Source organism: Numida meleagris, chromosome 1 (genome assembly GCF_002078875.1).
Source record: "Numida meleagris isolate 19003 breed g44 Domestic line chromosome 1, NumMel1.0, whole genome shotgun sequence".
NCBI classification, from domain to species: domain Eukaryota; kingdom Metazoa; phylum Chordata; class Aves; order Galliformes; family Numididae; genus Numida; species Numida meleagris.
Genome location: NC_034409.1, coordinates 37,281,643 through 37,308,910, shown reverse-complemented (window position 1 = coordinate 37,308,910; position 27,268 = coordinate 37,281,643). Strand labels below are relative to the sequence as shown.

General features: G+C 38.4%; 1 protein-coding gene across 2 annotated transcripts in view; it reads right to left on the bottom strand.

The window, feature by feature from the left end:
* Positions 13,355–27,268, bottom strand: part of TRHDE (thyrotropin releasing hormone degrading enzyme) — a 222,165-nt gene continuing 208,251 nt past the window's right edge. For both annotated transcript variants that reach the window (XM_021385190.1, XM_021385191.1), the window contains 3 exons: positions 26,955–27,095; positions 21,942–22,023; positions 13,355–20,897 (listed from right to left, as the gene is read on the bottom strand). In XM_021385190.1, the coding sequence (XP_021240865.1) occupies positions 20,754–20,897; positions 21,942–22,023; positions 26,955–27,095 (367 nt within the window). In that variant the 3' untranslated portion in view covers positions 13,355–20,753. The remainder of the gene's footprint in view (positions 20,898–21,941; positions 22,024–26,954; positions 27,096–27,268) is intronic.

Here is a 27,268-nt window from a genome sequence, read left to right as displayed (position 1 = left end):
AGCTTATTTGTCCTATTATGAAAGCTACATAGTTAGCTTAAAGCTATCTATAATAACACTGGTGTGGCTGCAGTGTAGGCATACACTTTGATAGGAAGCCAGAAAGATTTCTTACATGAAGGAATTATCATAATTTTGATAGTGCTTTGAAGTGTTTCTCTGATCAAGCAGTGCTGCTCTTCCCATGAGATCACTAGCTACTGAAATTATTGCTGCTTTGTCAAGACACTCTGGCCTGAAGCAGAGCACCAGAGCCAGCAAGAGGTGCTCTGCTATTGGATTTCTTTGTCTCCATCTTTCTCTAGGGAAACTATGTGCAAATATTTGGTAGGAATCTTCCAAAATTGCACTGGTCTCTCTTTCAGGCTTTTGTAGTTGTCCGATAACTCCTGTGGCAAATCAGCAGTGTCAGAATCAGCATAGATGAATGTGTTAAAAAAATACTATCAAATATGTTGGACCAGGAGAAAAGGTTAAAAGATATTTCCACTGCAGAAATAGATGTCAGCCACCTTTTACATTGAGACATTTGGCAAATTATGGCTGTCAAGCCTTGATGTTGGGAAAATGGGACATGACTGTAAACAAAACATAGCCCACCCCACCACAGAGCTCTGTGTCAAAGAAAGAAGTTGTCTTGGCTGTCTTTGGGACATACAGAGTCAAGGGCTCAGCAGCCACTGGCGTGGCCTGATGGTGGAAGTGGGGAGGGCAGAGGTGGCAGAGGCCTCAGCAATGGTCTCTCCTACTGCCCCCAGCAGCCATCTGGTAGTTGTCCTCTACTGCTCCAAGGGTTCTGGGCACCCCCTCTCAGGCAAAATGAAGTCCCCTCCTGCCCTCTGCCAGAGAACAAGAATCCAGCAATGGTGCTTGTTCCCTACTTTGACTCTGCTGGAGATGTTGCTCAGGGTCCCCTCCAACTTCTTAGTAAAGTGTGAAGACAATCCCTCACATTAAAAGGCATCTGAGAAGGCTGGCTCTCCAAGTTAAACAGCACCACAGTCAGCACAGCTACACATAGCTCTTGTATGTTCCTTTTAACTAGAGTTATATTCTCCAAGGCCAGCACTTCTGCCAGTGATCAAGTATCTGAATTATTTTCATTTTCTCTTGTGATTTCTATTGCCCATTTTCAGAAAATATATTACTCCCAGTATGAATTCTAGTTAAAGCGCTATAGATCACAGATCTTTCATAACAATATTTTGGAACTTTGATTCTAAATACTGCATTATTGTAAAAGCAAGGATGGAGATTTGCAAACACAGTGAGGATCTTGTTGAATTCACTCACCACATACCTGTCAGTCCAAACTCGATCAAAAATAAGAAATCTCCAGAGTAGCAGCTATTCATCTATCCATCAATTTTCACATCTTATTTTAGCTTTCAAGTTAGAAACAGAAGTTTTAACATTCACTGATAAAGACATCATGACGGTGATGGATGGAGTTACACAAACACGTGCTGGGGGTATGACTGATGTCAGAGATTCACATAAATTAAGCAAAGAGGTTCTATTCAGTCTAGTGGAGCCAGTGTCTTCATCTCCGTTGCCAAAGGAATCTCACTAAGCTATGCAGTCATTTATCAGATGATATGGTAATTCAAGTATTGTCATCAGGGCATCTTGGCAGTCACTGCTGAGTACACAGTTCATAAATTTTTGCAGAGGTACAGTTGTTGTAGCCAGAATCGTTTGGATGATGGCTGGTGAGCAGAAATATATCTTCTATTCAATCTTTTGATTGAGTTGGAGATAATCCCTAAGATTTCAGGCACAAAAGCCCTTCTTTAATTTTGAAACAGAACAACCCACAGATAAATGGAGATTGCTGCAGTGTTAATCAGTGAGAACAGGAGAACAGCAGTTTGGTTTTGAAGAAGATAAATGAGCATTAGACATCTAGCTGCATTTGAACAGTGCAGGCCTTAATATGTCAAGCTGGCTGCAGTGGGGAAGTAGAAAGGCAGCTGCTTCAGGCTGGGTGGTGAGCTGGGCAGTAGGGACCACAGAGCTGCACTGTGTCCACAGATGTACTCAGGGCACCTCAGAAGTCTGGGGATCCCATGAGGTGCTCTCACTATGAGCAGTGTTCTTGTTTAATTGAAACTGTTACATTCCTTTTGTAGAACAATTTGTGTTTAGAATAACTAATTTGGGAAGGTATTAACCCTTTGTTCCAGAGGTGATATTAGTGATAGCTGGATACAAATATATAAGTGACAACCTTGACTGTACACAAGGAAATTCATTAGCAGACAGAAGGAAACAGGCATTAAGAATGGCAAGTTGCAAGTCACCATCTTCTTGCCCACTACAGCATGCAAAAACAGAGCAACTTCACTTAACAGCTTTCACCAAAGGCTCTCTCGACTTTTCTTCACCTTTCAATACTTAGACCTCCCAGTATCCCTTGAGGGGAAAGTATTACTACGCAAAAGCTAAATTCCTTGCATTCTTCTAAGGATAAATGATTTGCCTACAGACACAGAGCAAATCAGTGGCTTTGATTTATAGCTCTGATCTGGCCTGACTGTAGGGGAAGACTTTTCTGGATTTGCATGAAGCCCTACTGGTAAAAGACCCAGTGCAGGGCCAGAATCCAGTGGTCTGAGCCTCAGTATTCTTTCTAGGAGAAGGCATTCACCCTTTTTCTTGCCCAAGGTACTGCTTTCAGAGTAATGTCTGCAATGTCTTTGCATTATGTATTTGACAGAAGAAAATAGAGTACAGTAAGAATACTATAATGTGATAATGTATGTTTATAGGCATTGACACTCTTCTTAAAATTGTGTTTGAGCAATCTAGCTCTAATATTTCTTGTTTCCATAGAACTCTTCACTAGCTAATTTTGTAAGTGTGTCTGATCGGGCTCATTTAATTCATCATTTTCGTTTGACTCATTAATCTCTGCCTCTCCTTTGAAAGATAATCTGCATTTAATGGCTATGTTATGTAATATGCAGCAAGACAGGAATATCTTGCACACTTTCAGAGGGCAATATTGTAATGTGTCACTAGATTTATCTATGCATCAAAAACTCATTTTTAAGATACCCAAAGTACTTTCAATTACCAGTGGGGTGACTTTCTAAGCACTGCTATAATTTCTTTCTGGGAGAGTCTGAGGATTAGAAATCAGAGTCATGTAAGAGTTTTTCAAGGTGCAGCTGCAATCACACACACACAAAACTAAAGGTGGGAATAAATTAAATGATGTATTTTATATTTTCTTAACAGTAACTACTCACTGTAAAGCTATCCCTTCTGACAATCATTGTGCTAAGATTTTTCATAGAGTGATGTATGATTCAAGGCATTGGCAGGGGGAAGGTGAGCTCAAACCCTCACTTTACCCACACTCCTTTGAAGGTCTCAGGAACACAGGGTGCTTGCAATCCTGCTGTCAACAAGTAAGTAGAATCCATTTCCAGAGGCAGATGTCAATCTGCACACCTTTTAACTTGCGAATGAAGGTGTTCAGTGTTCTTCAAATACCTTTTAAAGACACAAACTGACAGCAGATGGAGAAATTTAAAGATGTGGCAGGGCAGTAAATCTGCCCCAGAATTGATTTTTATTCCTTCTTTGTAATATGTTTCCCAGACTGGAGAGTCTATAGAAATGTTGAACGAGCACTTGCAGACCTGGATGTTCACCCGGTTCTAGTATTTCTTCTCTTAACTTCATCCCATTGTCCTTACTGGAGGATTCACCCTGCCCATTCTAGGAAATTTGGGATGCCTACCTGTGCAGCCTGCTGTAAGGAGCCTGCTTGGGCAGGGGGGTTGAACTCGATGATCTCTAGAGGTCCCTTCCAACCCCGACAACTCTGTGATTCTGTGATACATCTTTCTCCTCCTCCTGTTGCCTCTAAAGCCATATATCACTGAAGCTGATGTAAGAATCCCAATATTAAACATAAAATGATAGAAATAATTAAAGATGATATTGCAGATATGCTCCTAATGGCATTGGGACTACTCTTGTCTTGAGATACAATCATAGAAACTTCCTATCTTTTACTGAATTTATGTTACTCATTGATTTAGTCTATGAAACTGTTTTTCACGGGTCTTCCATATAAGATTTTCTCAGTTAACTTATATCCAGTGTACATATACATGTTTGGACACATTTTATTTTCCTAATCACTTTGCTCAGGATTTCATTTTATTAAACTGAGACACCTAATTAAAGCAATCATGTTCCATCTCCCTAAATCTTGTTTTGTTTCTCATCTTGAATTCGTTCCTATTTTTAAATTCTGTTGAAGAATGAAAAACTGAATGCATTATTCCAATTGCAGTGAAACCAGAACTGGAACAACATAGATTATAACTCATTGCTCAGTGACAATGTGTATTAGAGTGTGATCCCAAAATGATCCTAGCTAATTTTGCAACTGTAACTCATTGCAAACTTGTACCTGCTTTACTCCGCTAAGTCCTGTAGACTATTTTGCACTAGTGTTATTCAGGTTTCTCCATTCTACTGATTAATTGAATTTGTAAATTATTTTTTCCCAGGAGAACAACCTTGCATTTAGAGGTGAATCTTATTTTATTTTCTGCTCATTATTCAACTCTCTAGGCTCTTGTAATTTTTTCCCATCCTTACTGTTAACAAGTCCATCACACTGTAAATTTCATTAATGGCCTGGTTTTTCTCCCTTTCTGAGAAATCATTAATGAAGATATTAAAACTTGAGCAAACCCAGGCATTCACTAGCTATCTCACCCAAGTCTTACAAATTGCCGCTTCTCATTATCTTTTGTTAATAGGTCTTCAGCCAGCTTCAGCCCATGCATGTGCTGAAGTTTGTTCCCTAGACAATTTGAATTAATTTTGAAAGCTGCTGTCAAATTCTTTATTAAAATACAAATAAAATGATAGCCACAGCTCTGAATTCATCAAAAATACCGATATTTTATATAAAAAAACAACCAATCATGTTTGTCTTGCAAGATCCATGCTTTGTAAATTCACATTACTTATTGCTGTTGCTTTCATTATCCTCCAGAAGGTTAGAAAATCCTTTTTCCCCAGTACTTCTTCAGCATCCTAAAGATCAAAGTCAAATTTCTTAAAGGGCAATATTCTGGTTGCATGCATATAACCACTGTGTCTGGCTACCTTCAACTTTCTGAAGCCCAGCAACAGGTAATAGATGTTTAAAATTATTCCTCAATTTCTATTCTTCTATTTGCATACTATGTATCTGATGGTGGTTTGAAATGCACGTGGAGGCTGTGAAGACTTAAAACTGCTCTTACCTGGTCAAAAGAAATATTTTGTTTTTATAGACAATTTCCAGATTATTGACACAACACTGTACTGTTTCACTTCCAGACTTCTCCCTCAATATCTTTCTTCACTGAATTGCCTGGTGCTCTTTTTCTGGCCCAGTTTCCCAGTTAAAAGTACTATGCTAACCTAGTTACTTTCCAGTGTCTTTATTCAAGGCTATAAAAGTTTGTATTATTTTTTCTGCAAACTATTTTTTTTACAGCCACCTCATTCATAACTTATTGCCAATTGCCTTTGCTGTGAAGAAGATAATTGTGCCCTCTTCTCTTTGTTATTTCATAGCACTAAGAAGTTTTTTTTTTTATAATGTAAGACATTGCAAACCAAAAAGACCTGGAGAATATAAAGGCTATTATATATCAGACAAGAAGATCTCCCCTACCATGGCTTCAAAGAGACAGGAAGAAATGATATAATTAATGAATAAGGCAGAGATGATCCAAGACAGCCAGCAGGGATTCACCAAGGGCAGGTCATGCCTGACCAACCTGGTGGCCTTCTATGATGGAATGATGACATCTGTGGACAATGGGAAGGCAACTGATGTCATCTACCTGGACTTCTGCAAGGCCTTTGACACGGTCCCCCACTACATCCTTATTTCTAAACTGGAGATGTATGGGTTTGAAATCTGAACTATTCCGTGGATAATAAGTTGGTTAGAAGGTCTCAGTCAGAGGGGTTGTGGTCAGTGGCACTTTGTCCTAGAGGAGACTGGTCAATAGTGGTGTCCCTCAAGGGTCTGTCTTGGAAACAGTGTTCTTTAACATCTTCATCATCGATGACCTAGACAGTGGAATTGTCTGCTGCAAGTTTGCTGATGACACCAAGCTGAGTGGTGCAGCTGACAGAAGGAAGGAATAAATGCCATCCAAAGGAATCTGGACAGGTTCAGGAATTGGGCCCATGTGAACCTAATGAGATTCAACAAGGTCAAGTGCATGTTGTTGTGCTTGTGTCAGGGTAATTCCAGGTATGGGTACAGACTGGGAGAAGAATTCATTGAGATCAGATCTGCTGAGAAGAACTTGGGGATTATGGCAGACAAAAAGCTGGACATGAGCCAGCAATGTGCTCCTGCAGCCCAGAAGGCCAACAGTATCCTGCGCTGCATCAAAAAAGGGATGGCCAGCAGGGAGAGGGAGGTGATTCACAAGAACCTCTACTCTGTTCTTGTGAGGCCCCATCTGGAGTACTACGTCCAGGTCTATGGCCCCCAGTACAGGAAGGATGCAGAGCTGTTGGAGTGGGTCCAGAGGAGGGCCAAAAAGATGATTAGAGGGCTGGAGCACTCTCTTATGAAGAAAAATTGAGGGAATTGAGCTTGTTTAGCCGGAAGAAAGGAAGGCCTCATTGCAGCCTTCCAGTACTTAACAGAAGTTTGTAATCAGGAGGGAGACTGACTTTTTACATGGTTTGATAGTGATAGTAGAAGGGGGAATGGTTTCAAGCTAAAAGAGGGGAGATTAGGATAAGATATTAGTGGGAAATTTTTCACTCAGAGGGTGGTGAAGCACTGGCACAGGCTCCCTAGAGAGGCTGTGGATGCCCCATCCCTGGAGGCATTCAAGGCCAGATTGGAGGAGGCCTTGGGCAATCCTGATGTAGTGCCTCATTTAGTGGTTGGCAATCCTGTCCATTGCAGGGGAGTTGTGGCTTTGATCATGTCCAATTTAAAGGAGGGAGAGGAGGTTCTTCATCGGGTATATGTATACCCAATGGCGAGATTAAGACACAACGGGTCAATTGTTAGCCTGACCAGTTTATTACAAATCCTAGTTGCTTAGGGAGAAGGGGAAGGGAAGGCAGGCGATAGAAAAGGTGTAGGAAAAAGCAAGGAGTCCTTGTAGAAAGCAAGAGAGAAAATAGTCACCACTGTGGGTCCAGCGTTGTTCGTAGTGCCTCCGCTGATCTCTGGAACTCGTCCAATCACCGCAAGGGATGGGAGAAAGCCAGGAAGCTTCGCAGCAAGCAGGCCCTGGAGGGTTCTTTCCACCCTCAAAGGTTTCTTTTCTTTGGGAGTTCTTCTCCTCCAAAGTTCTTAGTTTAGTGGGGACCTTTTATCCCCCATTTCACAGTTTTTTTTCTTCTTCTTCTTTTGTCTCTGTTAGTGTGACACACCTGGCCCAACAGATAAGCCAGCAGGGAGTGCTGCCTTTGTTGCCATGCGCAAGCATTATCACCTTTTCCAGTGGTCAGCTCCTTCAAGCCACACCCCCAAAAAAGACTGCTTGCCCTGCTTCTGCTTATCTTTACAATCATAAGCAGAAGCACCCTGGCACAGTGACCCCCGCCGCTCACCCCCCTCGATAATTCGCATTTGTCAGGTAGTCTTATCACAAAAAAAAAGGCCTCATGAAGCAAGCTTTGAGGCAAAAGAAAAAACAGTTCTTGTCCTCCACAGACCATTAAGGTCCCTTCCAATCCAAGCCATCCTATGATTCTATGACTCTATGAATCAACACACCTGAACCTTACACAGAGTATGCACCTGCTCTCTGTCATTTGAATATTTCAAGAACTACACTGGTTTTAGCCAAAAGCACAACTCTGTATCTTTTTCTGAGTAATGTCATCAAGAAACAGTCAAACCCTAAATACTACCTTAGGTATCAAAAGTTACTATTCTATGTATCATGTGGAAAAAAAATCTGTCTTCAAATCAATCATCAAATTTGCAGCAATGGTGGACAATTATCTGCTATCTGTAAACTGTCATCATTCAGAACACTGTAAATCCATTATTATCCTTATTCTGGATCTCATGCATTTTGACAAAAGAAGTCTACAAAGAAAAAAAAAAAAAAGCCCTACTGAGACTCCATTGGTTTGATGATTACTTTTTTAAATGCACATTCTAATCTCCCTGAGTTCATCTTCAATGACTAATTTATTTTACAGTAAAGGAAGTAACATTTTCCGTGAAGTGCATAAATCACTTTGGGTCATGCCTTAAAATCTCCTACTTATGTTTACCTACTACTGAAATTCACTCATGATATTAATCTTTTCTACTCACCTTACTGCATTAGTTGCATATTTTATGATGTGATGCATTGTTTTAACTCCATATTGACTAAGAGAACCTTGGTAACAAGCTCAGATTTAATCATCTACCCAGTAGACATCTAAACTTAGCAAATCTGACATACGTTGTAGGAACAGACTCTCTGAAAGTAGTGCATTGCACTGGTTTGTCTCAACTGTTCAAATCTCTGCAGCTCTGCTAAAATAGGACTGGATAGAACATTAATTGAATCATTACTACCAGGACACATGGAAGTCCCAGTCCTGCTCTGCCTTCAGGCCAGTGGATACAATTCCTCTCTCACTGACTTCAGTACAAATTAGAAGTTGGTAGCACAACATGGAGAGAGTGGGTGTACTTACTCCTTAAGAAGACAAACTACCTTGCCCAGCTGAAGGTGAGTCCACTCCATTCAAGTCTATTCACATGCCTGCGCTTACTCCGCTGCAGTTTATATAGTCAGCTCTCAATTCCTTGGTTTTAGCAGATGTTATTTTTTTACTTCAGTTTTTCAAATGTAACACAATTAATACCTTGTACATTTATGCCATCAGGCTTGTATCTGGTCAGCAGAAGCTGCTGGTATAATGTACATAGGAAGGAAATAGCAGACTCCAGTCCTTTTGTAGCCTAAACAAATCACTTAGGCACTGAAATTATGTAGCACTATTTTATATCCTCTTACAAAGTACAATTGCTGAACACAAATTAAATACTTTTAAAATTGTAACTGCAATTGCACACACAAGTTTGAAACTATGACCTTCATTTCCTCATTTATTATATGCATAATTTGGAGTACTTAGCCTCCATAGAAGTTCCATGCAGATATATCAATTAAATATTTGCCCATTTTAATTGTGTCATATACTTGCACACAAAAATAGTAAAATGCCTAGCCCGTATACGCCTTTGAAATTTTGGTACTGGGCAAGGTCACAGAGGAATGAATTATGTGAGGAGACGGGGACAGTTTTTATGAACCATGATCCTGTGTTTTTTTTATTCAGCTGACTGTTCTTCCCAGGGTGAACTGTGTTATTGAAAAGTACCCTCAGTGATAAGGAGATTTAAACAGAACAAAAAAATTCGTGAGTCAACCATTTATCTGCTACTGAATTCTGTCAACTAATCTTAGCTCAAGCAGGAGCTCCCTTAAGCACTCTGTATTTCCCAGTATGATACAAGAACTCTGCATACATGGTACAGCTTGTGGCTTACACTATTTTAAAACTAAAGGCAAAAATCTGTATTGCATGGCACACCTGATGATATCCTCACTCAGCTCCCAGCCTAGACCAGTCACAGCAAGGCACTACTGAAATCTTTTTTCTACTGAAACTTTTACTGCTTCTCAACACCGTGAAATTTAGTGACAACCATCATCAGCTATTGATCTTAATTTAGACATAGCTTGTCTTACTCTCATTGATAAGTAAAGGAAGAATATCTTAAAATGCATGTTTCACTGATCATTGGCCAGTGAAGAATAAAAACTTGAGCTCTCTCCTGTCACACTGGTTCCACTGGAGATAATCGCAACTGATTAGCATTAAATGGAACATATTGATGCAGAATAACCCCATCTGTTTTTTTTTTCCTTTCTTAAAGCCAAAAATTATTCTAAATCCTCTTTCTTATTAGCTTTTTGCATAGTCACAGTCCCACTTTTCACTTGTGTCTAGTTCATTTGTTCCAGCTTCATTGGTTGGGATTTTCCTCTGCCTGTCCTTTATAGCTGCACAGACCTTCAGGAAACAGTCCAGAAAGATATCCCACTCCCTCTTTCCCTCTCTTCCATGTGCCTCTGCTTTCCAACCTGACGTGATCTCCTTTGGAGTTGCTTATCTGCCTTGAGGTTACTTATGCGCTTGGGTTAACCTACTGTGACATCAAATATCCAAAACTTTATAGGCACTTTGAAAGGGACAGAACTGCTCTGATTTCAACTTGTACATATGGAAATATATGCTGATTTTTGTGTTAAGCATTCTATTATGACACAATTATGCTAACTTCAGAAATGTGTTTCAAATTCAATCTGCTAAGCAACTGAGTGGGATGGAAACAAATGGGTTATATCCATGATTGTAGAGCGGAAACAATACATAAAAATGCCATTTTTGATATTAACTATAAATAGTTAATGGATCTAAAAGTGCATCTCTGAAAATGATACCATTTATTGAAATCATATTTGTGAGCTATTTCATCTTTTTAAGGGACTCTCTCACATTTGTGCTTCTGCTCATTGCAACCTTCTGACAGTTTTATCGTTTAAAAGTTCAAGGTACATCTCATAATTGCACCAGGAACATGCATTTATCACTGGCAACAGTTCTGTGCCACATGAAATGAATTAGTGTAATAGACATGTCATGTAATAGCATCTCATTATCCTCCCCCTCTTCCTCCTCTTTCTTAACCTTCTGCAATGAGCAGGTCAAAAATGATAGTAAGTATAACAGACAAACGTGATTCCTGAGTAAGTTCCAGAAACATTACTTTGCTAAAAGTAATGGTATAGCAGTAGAGTGAGTAATTAGCATCACTGAGAAAGGAAAGTGCAGAAAATGCCATACTAGGGTTTGAGCTGTAATGCTGCTGCTGATGCCCCTGCAGTCCAACAGGTACTGAGGCACCTTGGTGGGACAGGGGCAGCACCTTGCAAGACCATGGCCACTTAGAACCCCCTGCACTGGTTTCTTTCTTGCAGCCCTCTAATTACTGCTTACAGACAAGATGATACAAAGGCTAAAAACACGCAAAATACACCCAGACTCTCCCAGCTGTTCCTAAAGTTGCTTGTGGCCTGAGGAAGAGAGTAGGACTGTGACAGAAAGAGGAAGTAATACATAAGAAACACACCTAAGGCTTAATTCTCACTATTGATCACCCTCTTGATGCAGTTCTCATTCAGCCTTGCCAAACTAGCCCCAATTTTGCAGTATGTCCAGTTGCCATAGACATACAGTACAGAACAAGCCAGGTTTAGTACAGACGAGTTTTTGTAATTTGACATCAGCCGAAGAGGCAAACAACAACCACTACAATCACTTGTAGGCATTTCAGTAGTGTGCCTCTTTCTTAACCATTCAGCAATTTGTTTGCTTTAATTAGATAGCGCAGAATATGCAGCTGGGTATATGGCTGCTAACTCAAAGACTAAGCTTCAACATAATGAGGCTTTAATTTCCCAAGCACATCCTCATTATTTCACATCAAATCAACCTTACCTTCCTTGCACTGTTTTGACAACTGTCTTTGTTCTCAGCTTCCCATCCTATCTGTGATACAGCCTTGTCCACCAAAATAGGTTGTTCTCAATATCGCTCCTCTAAAATGTGGTTTATGTGTTTCATTCTCAGAAGAGCCAGGATTATCACCAGCTCACAGAATGATTTCTTTCATCTCATGAGGCCTTGATCCTGCTCTGTTCCAGCATACAGGAGTCAAAGTACCACTAATAACAGAGGGACCCTGCACGATGGCTTCTATCCAGAAGGTGCAGATTAAAAGAAGCTAGATATTTTTTGCTAAGTATAGGAGGAAGCAGGGAATTACTAAGGAAAAAATGATATTCCATTATTAAGATAGATCTGAATAAGCAAATATTCAAGTCAATTTACAAACCAAAGTCTCTAACTTCTCTCCCTCCAGCTCAGCTGCTGAGCTTTCAAAGCAAATGAATGTCTTTAAAGTTCTGCTCTGACTGAAGATACTGAGCTGAGAGCAAATAAACAGCTCTTCATTTGGTCTTGTATGAAAATGTTCAACTTGAAAGCAGCTCAGCCACTGACTGAAGTGCTGCTGATTGCCGTAGCTGCACTGGGGAAGAAAAAAAGCATGTTCTTTTTGAAGCTTGATTAGGAGATGTTCTGCCAGTGGGATTTCAGAGGAAAGTGCCATTTCTCTTCACACTCCGCTTCCTCTACTAAGGATGCTTCCAAGGTGGCTGCGCAGCTTGTCTCACCTGCTTCAACTCCCCCAGAGGTGTCTATGTAGTAAAAAAGGGAAGGATGAGACCCCTTTTGGAGGCAGTATGCCCTAGCTTTCACTGTTCATCCGACATAACAGCATCCCCTCCTAATGTCAAGCCTCCATACTGGCTCCCAAGCCACCTCTTTGCGTCTCCTGCATTTACGTGTCAGAACTGAAGTCAGGAAGAAAGGTATGAAGCATACGTTTGCATAGTTCAAAGACAGGCACACAAAGGAAGGTCACAATTCTAGCCACACCATAACCCTGTGAAGCACTCTATGGGTATGATGCTACTTGCTCAGGTAGGACCCAACTCTGCTTACCTGCGCTCAAAGCACCTGTTGTGCTTTGCAAAATCAGGACCGTACAGATTCCTTTCTGTTTTTCAGCAGGCTAAGGTGTGCAAATACAGAAGAAAACATCTTTATTGACAAAGAGAAAAGACATTCTGTTTTTCAAAGGTGCATTCTGAAAAATACAGGGTTGGCTTCTACTGCCAGTGATGTCAGTGTCAAAGCTCCAATTGACTTCAGCGGGAACATGATTTTACCCAATGGGTAAATAATTGCACATATTTCACATCTCATTGTTACTGAAAACTGTTCTTCAAAAAAGGAAAATAATAGCCTGAATTCAAGCACTCTATTAAAAAATCATTTGATTTGCATTCCAGTTGAAATCACTTTAGCAAAGACCTTTTTGCTTATTCAAAATTTACATAATTAGAAAATCACAAAAGACTGGCATTGCTCTCTATTCTGATCTCAGCTTAAGACTATTTCCAAGCCCAAATTTTGTATTTTCGCAGGATCTCTGCTTTTTACTAGTCTCAGCATTTTAATGCTTTGAAAAATTCCTCTTGTCAAAAAAATACATTTTCTTGCATGTTTTTCTTTGTAAAACCTCAGTGTATCTATTCAGCATTATTAAACTGTTATCTCAACTGAAATGGGAACATAATCAAAAGGCTGGGTATTATTTATCTTAGCTGTGTCTCCACGTCAGAAAATTAAGACAGTGATGAATTACACATTACTGTACAAAATTTTATTATCAGAGACAAAATTCAAATTTGTTCTGCTTAAAATACAGAAGATAAAGCTTCTCATTTAAAAAAAAAAATCCATTTAGTCAGTTCTTGGTTTGGAATAAAATTTTATGTTGAACACATTCTGGTCTCATATTTATGGAGTCATTTTTGAAGGCATATCATAGAAAAACACTCTTCTGGTAAACTGTAACATAAATTCATATATTTTATCTTGTTAGTGGTTTAACTTGCTGATTAGTGTTGTATTAACTAACATTGCAAGAATAATTTTGTTCATATTCCCAAATCCTAGGATGTTTCAAACAGTAAATGAAAAACCCTATTAAAATTGGCATTTTTAGATAACTGAGAATCAGTTAATATCTCCTCTTTATATGCAAAACACATGTTTTCCTATAAAAATGAAAAGACAGAAAAGCAGCTGGCTCAATAAAAAGAAACTTGTGACTCTAAACTGAGCAAAACCACATCACTATATTCTGTGCATGAAACCAGTGACTAGATCACTTGCCAACGTTACATAATTTGAACCACATGATTAACTCCACAGAAATCAGGGGGACTGCCTACCTGCCTACACACGTGGCTGAGTTGTGGTCAACTGCTTTGCTGAGCTGAAACTTTTGAGTGAGAGGTCTAAGTATGAACTAGTCATGAAAGCTTTGCCAAAGCAAATGGTCCAGAATTAGAAGCTATACATGCATGTATAACTGGTACATAGAGACGAAAATGACATAATGCAATGATCTGTGTTGCCTGTAAACGGCATTCTGATCTTGCAAAAACTTGTTTGTGTGAAACCATCAGTGAATTGTATCTCAACTGAGCCAGCTCCACCTCTTAATTGACAAAGAACTGAATTCCATAAGAGTACAGATTTGAGAAGTGATGGAAAAATATGTTCTTTTAATTACTGTATTCAGAATTAATCTAAGGCTGAGACAGAATTAATAGAGGGATTCATCCATTATAAGCAGCATTAATAGCTGCTGGACTTATTCTTTCTTCTTAAGGTGTCAAAAGATCTTACCTGTGGAGTCTCTTGGGAAAAAGTGCAATTTATTATCAAGCCTTTATTTTCAATATTATAGTCCATTATGTCATTGTAGTATATGTAGTGGAATAGATCATTACTTCTCAGGGAAAGAGTTTATGTATATGTTTATCTTCTGCAAAAATAGAGCAACCAAACACCTTTCAGTAAAACATCAGACAGGAGCTGCAATCTCTGTTTTTATAAGGCTGTACGTCTCATCCACACCAAAGTCTATTGTCCCTCAAACATAAAAACAACATAGCAAAATTACATTTACACATATAATAAAGCTGTCTTTGTACAGGGTAGTTATACAGTAATTACAATGATGTTTCCATTAGGAACTGCTCAGAATATTTTTCCACAGAAAGTCCAGGGAACTTAATTGTTGCTGAAATCTACTGTTAGCAGGAAAAAGAGAGGGTCGTCACCACACTCTTCACAGTACAGTTCTCCAAACATATTATTATGAAGCTTTATCACACTGGAATCAATCACAAAGTATTACTCTAACAAAAAAGCAAAAGGAAAACAAAAAAATCTGTCATTAAATACATGCTACTGAAACGTACATACAAACACGTGAACCAGTCTGTACACCAGCCCAGCAGGCACCTCAGGGCTGCTCTGACAGCAATGGGTTAGATCCTCAGCTGCAATTCACATCAGTCACTTCAAGGGATCTATCTCACGCTGCACTGTCTGAGGGAGCCGTAGCCACACGTGTGCTGTCAGTTCAGCGAGAATTTCATTTTGAAATTACAGAGATGAACAAATTAGCTGTATTGAAAAAGACTGCGCAGAACAGAGACTGCATCTCAGTTCTAGGCCTCCTTCATTGCACCAGCGACATCCTTATTGGGCGAACCCACGTGATGCTGAGCAGGAAATGGTGGGGCCTTCTGGCTCAGAGCTCCTGCTGCACCCCATACTCTTACAGTGCTGCCCACCTGCATGCTCTTCACCAACATCACTCCTTAGCAATCAGTGTACGTAAAATAAGCAAAGTATTCAGGAGTACTTCTTTACCACTCCACACTTATATCACTCCGTACAAATCAGCGAAGTATAAATGCTGTTTTCTGAGAAAGGACACCAGGTCTGAATCCACAGCACTTGTGTGTGTGGGTGGTTCTCCATAAACAAAAGGTCTCCCTGAAACCATTCCACACAGAAAGTGTTTTATAGAATCCGACCTCAAGTGGATTACAACGTAGGGTATTCTGAGGTGAAGCTGCCCTCCACTGCCAGCATGAAGACACAAGATGGACTTCAGTTCCACCAGATTATTCAAAATATACTTGACATTAAAATTCTGCTCCAACCAGGGCATATGGCCTTACTTCAGTAAAAAAGCTTCATGCAGAGCAGTCCCTTCCTCTCCTTCCTTCTCTTTGAAAAATAAATTCCTCAAGTCAGCAGGGACTGCTCGCTCAAGTCAGAGTGGTTTTACTGGATTTCAGTACTGGTCTGAAGATAGGCAGAAGCTCCCATAGTTGCATGAAAAACAAAATGGCTCATTTTTTTTACAGTTTTACATGTAGAAAGGGAACTGCACAGACACCAGTGCCATACAGGTGTGTACAGACACCTGAATTTTTTGGTGGTATTAGTACAGTAAGTACTATTACTAGCACAAAGAATTTGTAGTGACATGCTTCCAAACCCTTTGTTAGAAAATGGCCTGAGCTCATGGCACATTCTCAACATTAACAAAAAATATCATATGGACTGTCTGCATTCCTATGCATATTTGAAAATTTAATGTATTTTTAATTATATTGTATGTTTGAACATATGTATGTTTGAAATTACTTCTAAACAACAGACACTACAATATTTGATGCCTTTACAAAGATTTTGGTCAACAGTTTCCAGTTGCGGTGACTGCAGTGCAGGGATTTGGATTTTTCAGTGCAATGCAGACTCACCAGCTGGACCTGTTTCCAAGGTCACACAAGGCAACGATGCTAATCTCCGAAGACCATCCACAACCTATAGCCAGCAGAGACCTTCTTGTCTCTGATATCTAGCTGACAGAAACTTGGATGGAGATTCCTTGCACTCCAGCTGCCCTCCTGATGCAGGCGGGCTCACAGGCAGTGGATAACACAGCCTGCAGTTTTCAGACTGCTCCACCTAAGGCTGGGAGAACAGCCTGCATTCAGGCTGCAGAAGGACAGTGCTTTTACACCTTCGTGCTCATACTGACACTGTGGCTATAAGCCTTGTTTTAGGACAGGAGGCCTCATGACAGAAGTGGTGGTAGAGTGACTATACACATAAACAGTTTCCAAAGCCACATTGCTTTTCCTGAAAGAAGAAGTTCCACATTTGTCTCAAAGTCTGTTTTTCTTGACTGCAGTATTGGCTATGGTCATGCGGAAAACCAAGACCTTATTACACAGGTAATTAAACAAAGCCACCCTCATCATCAGATATCCACTCCATTCTATCCAAAGAATCAGACTGACTGACATTTTATGGGAAAATTATCTCTACAGAGGACTTTTCACACACATATACGTATGTACATATGACATTTTCGTCTTTTATTTTTTGCTACTTAGATTTAGGTTTAGTTATATGGTTCGAGATCCTTGCTTGAAAACTCCTCTCTGCATCAGTGGTGATATTTTCTTTGACACCCTAAAGCCCAGTGAAATATCCACAACAGCCAAAAAGCTACATAAAATTTACCTGCAGTTCCTATCATAGTATCAGAATTCTTGCTGTATTCACTGAAAAGTTCATCAAAGGTCACAAATTTGGAAGAACTTAATGACATATGAAGTTTTTTCATCTAAATCAGTCAAACTTAATGTTCAAGTACTCCCAGTAATGGTAGAAGTGACATTTCATTTCAGAAGCAAGTTTCCTCATTGTTCTGCTCTAGTCACAATTAGCAGCAACTATCGTTTTAATAGCTGTCAGCAGAGGACATAAGAATATTATTTCTACCAGCTACAAAGTAATAGGTTGAGAATTTTTGTAGTGGACGGTGTCATAAAAATACAATAGGTTGCCACATTATTATGACAGCATAAAATTGTGTCTGTTCTTAGGCCCACATCCACACTGGTTTTACATTTCGCAGCATCTCCTCTTACTAACAAGAACAATTTTAATTACTATATTTGAAAATGCTAAAAAGTTCGGGGGTATTTGGTTTACTAATCCTAATCCAAATTATAAAAATGGGCCCATCCTTAAATGAGGACAACAGAAGAAAAGGACTGCTAAAGGAGAAAAAATATCAATCAGATAAATAGTTTTTTTTTTTAAGAAGACTCTATTAGAGTTTCTCATGAGGTATCAACTATCCTTTTAACATATAGCTGTGTGGAACTTCTTATAAACAAATTCTTAAAACATATAATTAAATGCAGGGGGATTGAATACTGTAAAAAACAGCTATAATTTTGTTGGATTTAGTCCATTTAAATTTCAGCCTGATTCAGTGTGAAACAGCACAAATAAAAAATATAAAAATAAAAAGAATAGAGAATTACAATGGAAAGACTAACTCAACCTTAATTAGAGTGTAATACAAACATTTTTATAATACAAAAAATATGAGCAATACATCAATAGGTACGTATAATAGACATGTGTAGGGCTTAAAATTTGTGGCAGACCAGTTGCTCAAGGCCACTACAATATTAATTTACATCCAAAATCAGACAAATGTGCAAGAACTTAAATTCTTATGAACAACAATGGAAATTTCTGTGCACTGTGCAGAACACACCGGCTGAATTAAATTTTCAACCTTGAAACATATTGTTAGTTTGCCCTTTATCAGTGGAAAGGCCAAAAACTTCTATGTGCAGCCTGGAGGTATGTGGTTTAATCTGTGTTGATGAAAAACAAAAGTCATCAAAGACGATCTTGAACAGAATTTGAAGTGGGCAAACCATTATTCACCTTTCTTTTCTCTGAAATCCCCAAAGTAATTCATGTTTGAGGGCTTGGCTTTCTGCACACTCTTTGGATATTATAACTTTGGGCTTCATTACAAATATAAAGAATATTTGGCTTGCTTTTTTATAATAGCAAATCCGCATATGATTTCATTCAGTAGAAATTAAAAATGTGACACTACATAGTGGCATTGAGGCTGAGTTTGGTCAACCACATAAAATAACACTTTGCACTTTTAAATGCCTTTCCTTAGAGGATATTCAAGCGCTTCTCTAACATTAGTCAAGCCTCACAACATCCCTGTGAGGTAGGTAAAATACATAGGAGAAGGAGGAGGATTTCATTCAACATGGACACGATAATGCCTCTGGGCACTAGGTTCACTAGTACTGCAACACAGCACAGAGGTTTAGGGATTACTATAAGGCAAAGAATTAACAGTACAAAAGCATAGGATTATCCCTTCTTTTGGTTATACGTGGTCAAGCTAACATGTACCAAACAGTGGAGCAGATGACCACCCAAGCACTTCATGCGCTCAGTCCACAAACAGTACCCTCCACATACTAACAAACACAAAATAAGAGGCCCCAAATGCATGCCCATGATAGTGGTAGGACAGCTTAGTTATGAGATATTTACCAGTTCTTGAGGGAGAGAGTGCCATGGGAATGAGAGCCCAGAAATCAATACTGTCTCCAATACTGTCTCCACACAACTCTGATAATAACTGAAGATGCTGGGTTTTGGTTCTTTTATGCACTAATAATTCACAAACAACTCACTTGAGATAAAAAACTGACAGTGTAAAGCATTTTGATAATTTCCGTGCCCTGTGAAGGAAACAGCAAGATAAAATGTGCGTCCTCTAATTTTTCTGACCACATGTTTCCAGTGTACAGGCAAAGAAGTGATCAGATGGTCAAGATGGGCTGGGATAAAGAAACACTTCCGTACATCTATAACCACCCTCTGAAATTGCTGCAACCTGTAGACTCGGCAGTTTTATTATTTTTCGTTTGTCTTCCTCCATCGTGCAGAGGAGAGCATTTGACCCTAAGATGAATCAGTTTTATCCTTATTGAATAGCACCAATGGTGCAGATGGGCATTGTACAACTAACATTTCTACTGCATCACTGATTGCTCAGATTAAAAACTGAGAAAAAAGAAACAAGCAATTTAGAAAAATATCGCTCATTTAGAACACAGCTATGTGAAATACAAGGAAAGAGAAAAACAATGTTTGTGGTATTATCCTATACAAATACATATGCACACACACACACACTTCCTTCTCCATATTTCAGTTTTCTAAGTTGGCATAAATGGCACAACCCATATTTGCAAAAACATTGTGCACATGGACAGTATGATTTGTCTATCATAGTAAATCATTACTGAGGCTGGTCTACTGCATGCAAGACATCTGTTGGTTAATTTCGTGTCTTTGAATGGAAGATATTCTCCTCTTTTTCTAATTCCCATTTAAATTCTATGTCTACTTATAATATTTGTACATTATCAGCTGCATAAGTTATTACTGCACAGGTTAGGTGACCCATCATGAATATCACTGCCTTGTAAATTTGCTCAGAAGAAGTGATTCATGGATTCTATAAAATCAATGCAAAGTTCTCCTCATAAACACTGACTATGTTCACAGCTGAAGTTACACGGTTTCACTGATAAGCAGTGAATAAACTCATAATTTTAGTGCATGTATGATGTCCTTCTCTCTCATTTTCTCTCTCTCTTCCCCTCCAAGATGATAATTTAAACACGGGAATACGGAAACTGCAGCTACAACAACTGGCAACTCAAAAAATGAGCTGGAACCTTTGTAACGATCAAAAGACAATTAAGTGGTGGACTAACTGGCAGCTAGAGGGTAAGCTGAATTTATATCTCATACTGCCCTATGCTGGAATCCTTCTGCATTTCTTCTTCCTTCCCTTCCCTTCCTTTTGTTCATTGCAACACTGATTGTCGTAGATTAGTCTTTGTGCTTTGTATAATGCCCATCTTTGATGTAACTGGAATTCACATACAAAATGTGGCTGTTATACATAAGCATGCTAGAATACAGGCAGAGACAGTACAAGCATGCACAAAATAGTCTTCGAAGGGTTTTTGTTTGCTAGTTTTTCTTCAACGTTTACATGCACCACTTAATATCATGTTTGGCTGTGTACACTGAGGATCAGATTTCACAAGCATTCACGACCCTCTCTTCTGAAAAGCTTCTTAACAATTTCACAAGAACCCAGTGTAAAAAAAGCAACCCATAATTAAGAAAAAGGAAAAAGAAAACTCCCTCCAAAATGATCTTTTCTTCATGATTTTAATGCTGAACACTTCTTAAACTTCTCCTTTTCCTTTTGTAGAGCTTCTGGTTAAAAGTTCAGCTGGAAAGACAGATTAGTGTGTCAAGGATTTTCTTAACCACTGGAATAGTTCTTCCTTATAAAGTCTTTGCCACCGCACATTGGCTTCCACTGTTTCCACAGCACGAGAGAAAGAGGCAGCAGCTCCCTCCTCATAACTCTTTATAAAGTTCTTTAGCTGGAAATACAATTTAACAGGTTAAATTTGCAATAACTAAAGAAAGTAAATATTTCCAGTTCACATAAACAAGTCAGGCATTTAGGACAAATCTCCATGATCACTATTGAAGTAAATGTGCTATCACATAGAAGGATTTAATAGGAAATGTAGTAAGACAGCAGACTGTCAATTATATATGATGTAAATGCTTCAAATTTCACTGGAACATATTGACATGTCAGTGCTGGATCACATTAATACCATTTCCTCCTTCTCTCCTGTAGCCCAGTTGCTGCACTGCACAGACAACCGGCCTGCTCTGAACTTTTATTTTTTACCTAGGAAACTTAGCTGGGAGCACTGCAAAAGATTCTAATCCAGGTTTATTTGTAAATGTCAGCAGAATGCAGCCTTGATGTCCTTCAGTTTAACCAAACTTTATACCAAATTTATTTAAAGAGTTTATTTACCAAATTGAATTGCAGAATCCTTTTGATGATATAATACAAGTCAGTTGTTTAGAAAAGGAGCGGATGGTTACAGTGGGAAGAGAATGGCAACAAAGCAAGTAGGTACGCATTTGATGAATGCCTGAAACAGATTCTTACTTTCCCTAATGATAAAACTTTGATCTTTTTTCAACAAAGTGAAAAGGCCTTTGCTCTGCTCTCATGTATACTGAAATTTTAGCCTTAGCCTCTGGGCTATTACAGCTGATGGCACTGGTGTGCTTTGAATTACTGTTCTTTTTAAGTGAGAGCTGCAAGGCTGATCTGCACAGCAGGTTGCCAGTAATATTGACTTGTATAAAATTAGGTAGGTTTAGCCACTATTATTCATGATTAGTAAATTTTTGTTTCCTGGTGATGCCAAATTTACCTTGTGTATTTAAATCTAATTTTCAACAGCTTTTTTATGGGTTAAAAATTGAAAAAGCCAGTCCTTTTCACACATTTTTTCAGCTTCTCTGACCTTAGCAGCTGCTGACACATTCTTGCTCCTGCCCTGCTTCATCCTTAAAATAAAAACAGCCTCATGGTCTGGAAGTCATTCAAAAATTACCTCTCTTAGTTCTTCTTCGGTATTGAGGAACTCTGTGACTCCACTGATAAGCTTCGAATTCATGAATAATGCTTCTCCATACCTGCAAGGGCAAAAAAGATGCACAAAGTTAGTGCAAGAGTCAGGCCAGATGAAAATGAAAAAGTAGGCTTCTATTAAGCAAGGGAGAAGACGTGGGATCAATTCTGGAGATCCAAGACAGTAGTAGATAACTTTTAGTTATCTGCCACTACTAAGCAGAATGGGCTTAATCCCAGTCACAGATGAGATTTCCAAAGGAAGGAGAGGACCAAACTCGAAGAACATCCCATGTTTAACAAAACAGCTTTCCACATCATGACATTGATCAGCTCAAAATACAAGCACCACTGAAGGAAAGGAAAGGAAAGGCAACTACGGAGAAGTATTCTGAGGAGCCCTCCTAGCTCTAAAATCACAAAAGATTTTTTGAAGTGCTGTAGCTATCTCTGTATTTTCCATTTATCCACCTCATCTGCATTACAAATAGGCACTGGATAAGTGAACTGAATCAAATCCTCTTGTTCCAGTACCTGATAATTAAAATAGTGTTGATAGAAAATAATAGTGCTAAAATAATCCCCTGGGCTATCATGTAACATCTTCAAAGAACCAACTTGTCAATGAAAATTCAGAAGTTTGGGCAAAGAATATTTAAAAGCCGATTTGTAACTGGGTAGGATGTTCAATAACAATCAGCAATAGCATTCTGTGGGCAGTCGCTTTGAAACTGGCCATTCAAATGCTATTCCTCCATCTTGTTCTCCACAAGCTTTTTTCAGCTCCTCCAACAAAGCAGCTCAAACAATATCACATCTGAAGTTTTGCATCACGTCTTGGAATAGTCTGTGGGTTTGGTTTTTTTTTTCTAATGTCTTCAGCATGGAGAACGCAATTTCACTGTAAACCAAAAGCAATTCTTTTCAAGTTAGCTGTCATTCAGCACAGCAAGAAGCACTTCACAAATAGTTATCCTTATCTTTATCTGCACATACATCCAAAGAATTATGTAGCTAATTTGAACATGACTGTTTTAAAGATATGGAATTCAGCTCTCCTGTCAGACATGGAGAAATAATGCCAATAGACCTCACTGCAATTAAGTTTATCTGAGGGAATAATTCAGTTCACAACCTGCTTTCACAAAATGACTGAGAGGAGGAATTCAAAGCTCAAAATGAAATGAACTAGCACAGTCACAGCTTTCTGTTCTGCTTCTATTAGCCCAAAATTAATTACTCTTACATACCTAGGTACTGTAAGCCAGACAGTCCTTCCAAAAGGGAGAGAGAAAGGGAGAGGAACAGGCACAACGAGAGGAATAAGAGAGGGAGAGAAAAGGGAAATGCTGTTTTTTGAGAAATGTCTGTTTTGGGGAAGGTACATACTGTGTTGCTCTCTACCTTGAGCTTGTGTGAAGGGAAACACTGCTACAGAGATCAAAAATCCTATTCTATGATCACTAATAATTGAATTATTCATGGGTATTTCAGGAAGTACATGCCTCTTTCCAAAACCTCAGCCACACTGGCATATAGAGTCATCCAGAGGCAAACACCTCCTGTGGGAAGTGTGGATTTCATGGTCCTTTAAGCAAGTTTAGGCTTTCTAACAAAGTCCTTTATCATTACGTTCTCAGTTCAGAATCATAATTGGCTGCTTGGAAAATTGGAAGCTCCTCTTGATGAAGTCTTTTGACAAGGTTACCAATCCACTTTGCAGAGCTGACCTCATGAAAACCATTGGAGGGTTTTTATTTTTCTTCCATTCTGTACTGCATCCACAGTGTGAACAAGAAGTAGCAAAATTCCTTCCGCTGAAAACTATAACTTCATGTAGAACTGCACTGGTTACTAACCATTATATATAATTGCTAAAAAGTCAGCCACTAATAGCAATTTTGAAATGGGCTCTCACAGCAAAAATTATAGTACAGCTACAGCCTAAAATGACATTTTGCAAGTGTGAAACATAAAAATACATACATGCATGTGAGAAATCTTGCAAATATCAGTCTTTCTACTCTTCACAGAAAAAACAACAGCACTGTAGAAGCAAAACTTTAAACATTTCAGCTCCCCAGAGTCAGGGGCTCTCCACCTGCTCCTTTACTTCTGCAGAAGTGATCCTCTGATTCCTTACAATTGTACAGGCTCTGCATTTGCGTGAACCAAAACTAAGAGGCAGCATATTCCATCCACTTTGGACAGATGTAAATGGCTTCCCAGTTATTGACAAATTCCCCAAAATTGAGAAATGACAGCACTTGGTAGGAAGGCATTGAGGAACTCTTATAGGAGGCTGTCAAAGTAAATTTTCCCGCACAGACACTATGTGCACGCGTGATCAAAATAATTTAGAAGTTCAAGTACTGCATGCTCAACTAATAGGAACTTGAGCATAATTTTTTCAATTCTCATTTTCAGAATTTTTTAAAACCTAATAGTCTTACTCCCACTGACTTCTCACAAAAGACTTACTAGGCACCCTAATTTTTCAGTAGCCTATGTAAAAGCAATGTGCTTTTGAAGACTTCAGACATTATTGATATCTTCTGTACAATGTGAATACAAGCATAATGTAAAAATAAGAAGGGATGACAGTATCTGGTTGTCATTCCAATTCTTTGATATGCGGTGTTTTAAAGTTAGAAGAAATAGCATTATAGCATAATTCTATTGCCCTCAGCTATTTCTTATTATCTCATATGTCAACATCTTCTCTAGTAAATTCAATGGAAAATACCATAGAGATATCACCTTATTAAATTAATGTTTATTACAGAGTATTATAGTTTTACATAAAATTAAATGATTAATTATAATGGTAGAAAAAAATGTCTTGAGACAGAGTACTCATGAGCTATAATTCAGCAATAAAGCTTGCATTTTAAAAATGTGTTAGTGTAGCAAGCTTAAATCAGAAGCCTAATTCTGCATTTTATTAAGTGCTTCACTGGATATTTTAAGGAGTAAGGTGTTAGAACAATTCCACCTTTTGAAATTCTCTTGTAGAAGATTTTAATCTGTAATTACAAAATTAAGTTATTTTCAATAAACACTGCATAAGTACAGCTTGTATGAAGTATTTCATTCCACTGCATTGAATCCTTTGGCAATTACAGAAACTCCATCGGATGTCCTTTTCAGAAAAAATGCACAAGGTAAATGCAACTGCTACAGTCCTTTTGGTGATTCTGAATTGTGTTTGGAGATCAAACTCTGTATGGAGTACAAAGTCAGTGCTGGGCAAAGAGATAGACTTCATTATTTTTTCATTTAAAAAACAAAAAAGGACAGTAACAGGTTTTCATTGATGCCTTGCCGATTGCTATGAGCTCAGATAACAGTGATGCATACCAAGAGAGATAAGTAAAATTACAATTTTAAGCATAGTTAAGCTATCAAAAATTAAAAAAATTAAAAAAAAATTGGCATCTAACTTAGTTTTCTAAATCTTGTCCATTTGTCCACACTGCCTAACTCTGACCATGCCTAAAATCACAGGTGTTAGCTAGGTTGTCAGATGAGCAAACCCGCTGAGGCAGGACATTAACTTCTGCATATGTGTTTGCAGCAAAACAAATTTTGACAAATTCATGTCTAAATAGTTTAGGCATAAATTCCTATATAAATCCCTGGAGGAACAAAAAATACTAGCTGTTACCCTGAGCATAACAAATTGCACTGGGTTGCATAATAATAACAGTTTTGCCATGAACTTTCTGTACAAAAGTCCAGTTCTAGAACAATCATACCAGAAGTGGAGGACTATTAATTTTTAAACTTTTCAGTAGTCTTACAGCTTTCACAAAATATGCTCCTGCAGTGTAAACTCCCGAAACCAAATTTCAGCTCAAACCTATTTTCCTAGCCAAACTTCCTCTAAAACCTAAAAAATGTACTATAAAATATTATACAAAACAGCGTGAACAAGTTTTTGAATCCTTAGGGAAGTTGCACAGACTCTGAGTTTCCTTAACTCTTCTTCTGATGATGTGAAACATTGCAACTTTGTGCATCTAGTTAGTAAAGACAAGGATTTAGTTACTTAAAACCAGCATTTTAAATGCATCATTTAAAACACTCTGTGATACAATAGATGGCTTCCCATGAGTCCAGAATGGAACACTTCTCCTACTTTATCTGGCATATCTACCAATACCATGAGGGTGGCCTACCCTGAGGTCCTAATTTCTTGACATCTGCTTTTGAGAACTTGAACCTCATCTGAGCTATGGCCCTTTCTAACCTGTCGGTACGAGATGCGGAGCTGTGAAATCATTCAGACCATCTGGCTGTTCATAAATAATTAACGAAACTTCTCATTCATTCAATTAATATCAAAATCTTCATCAAAAAATGATTTTCAAACGCTGACTATGCATCTGAGTAGGAGCATGTTGCACATGTTCAAAGAATTTACAGTGTTCTTGGTGTAAGGAGCAAATCCATCTTCTTCCTGCTCATTTATATTTAATTCTAAATGTTGCTCTTCAGTTACTTAGAACTCACCTGAAGCACAGCATGGAAGGAAAGCATCAGAAACCCTTTTGAAAACAGAAATTTTCAAAAAGAGTTTGGCTTTGCTCCCTACCCTCCACACCCTCAATGGTAGTTGAACTACTGTGCTTGAAAAGATTTTTTTCAATCAGACTTAAAACCAGCTACATTCCTTTGGGAACTACCACTTTTTTTATCTATGCAGAAGTAAAATTGCAGCATTTGACATACAGACAGAATTCATTGTCTTAAGCACAGACACAGTACAGTAATAGATATATAAACAGATGATCACTAAGAAAGAAATGTTTCTAAGTGTGATAATGTAAGAATAAATGTATTTGTGACTTATAAGTAGGTATTTCATATTTAGATAGATATCTCTACATAGAGAATTGATTTGGTTCAGGGATATACATAAATACATACAATACTTACATAAACTACATAAAAACAAGAAAATGAACTTGTTTAATATATTTTTAATCTTTACCTGGCATTTAATATTTTCCATTTTTCTCTGAAAAACTTCCAAGCAAGATCCCTTCCATGTGGATTTCGAGCTACATGGATTATCACATCAATTGCATCCTGGTCCAGGACAACTTCTGAGTTGAGAGACAAATTCAAAAGTCTGGTAGGAAAAAAATCCTATTTAGTTCGGTCAACACATACTTGAACAACAGCACATCTAAAAACTCTCAGAAAAAAAACAGCCACCGCCAAATGGTTTGTTTAAGTCTCCAAATAAGTTTTGTGGATTACTTCTAAAGACCAGATGCATCTATGAATCAGAAGAATCTTGAG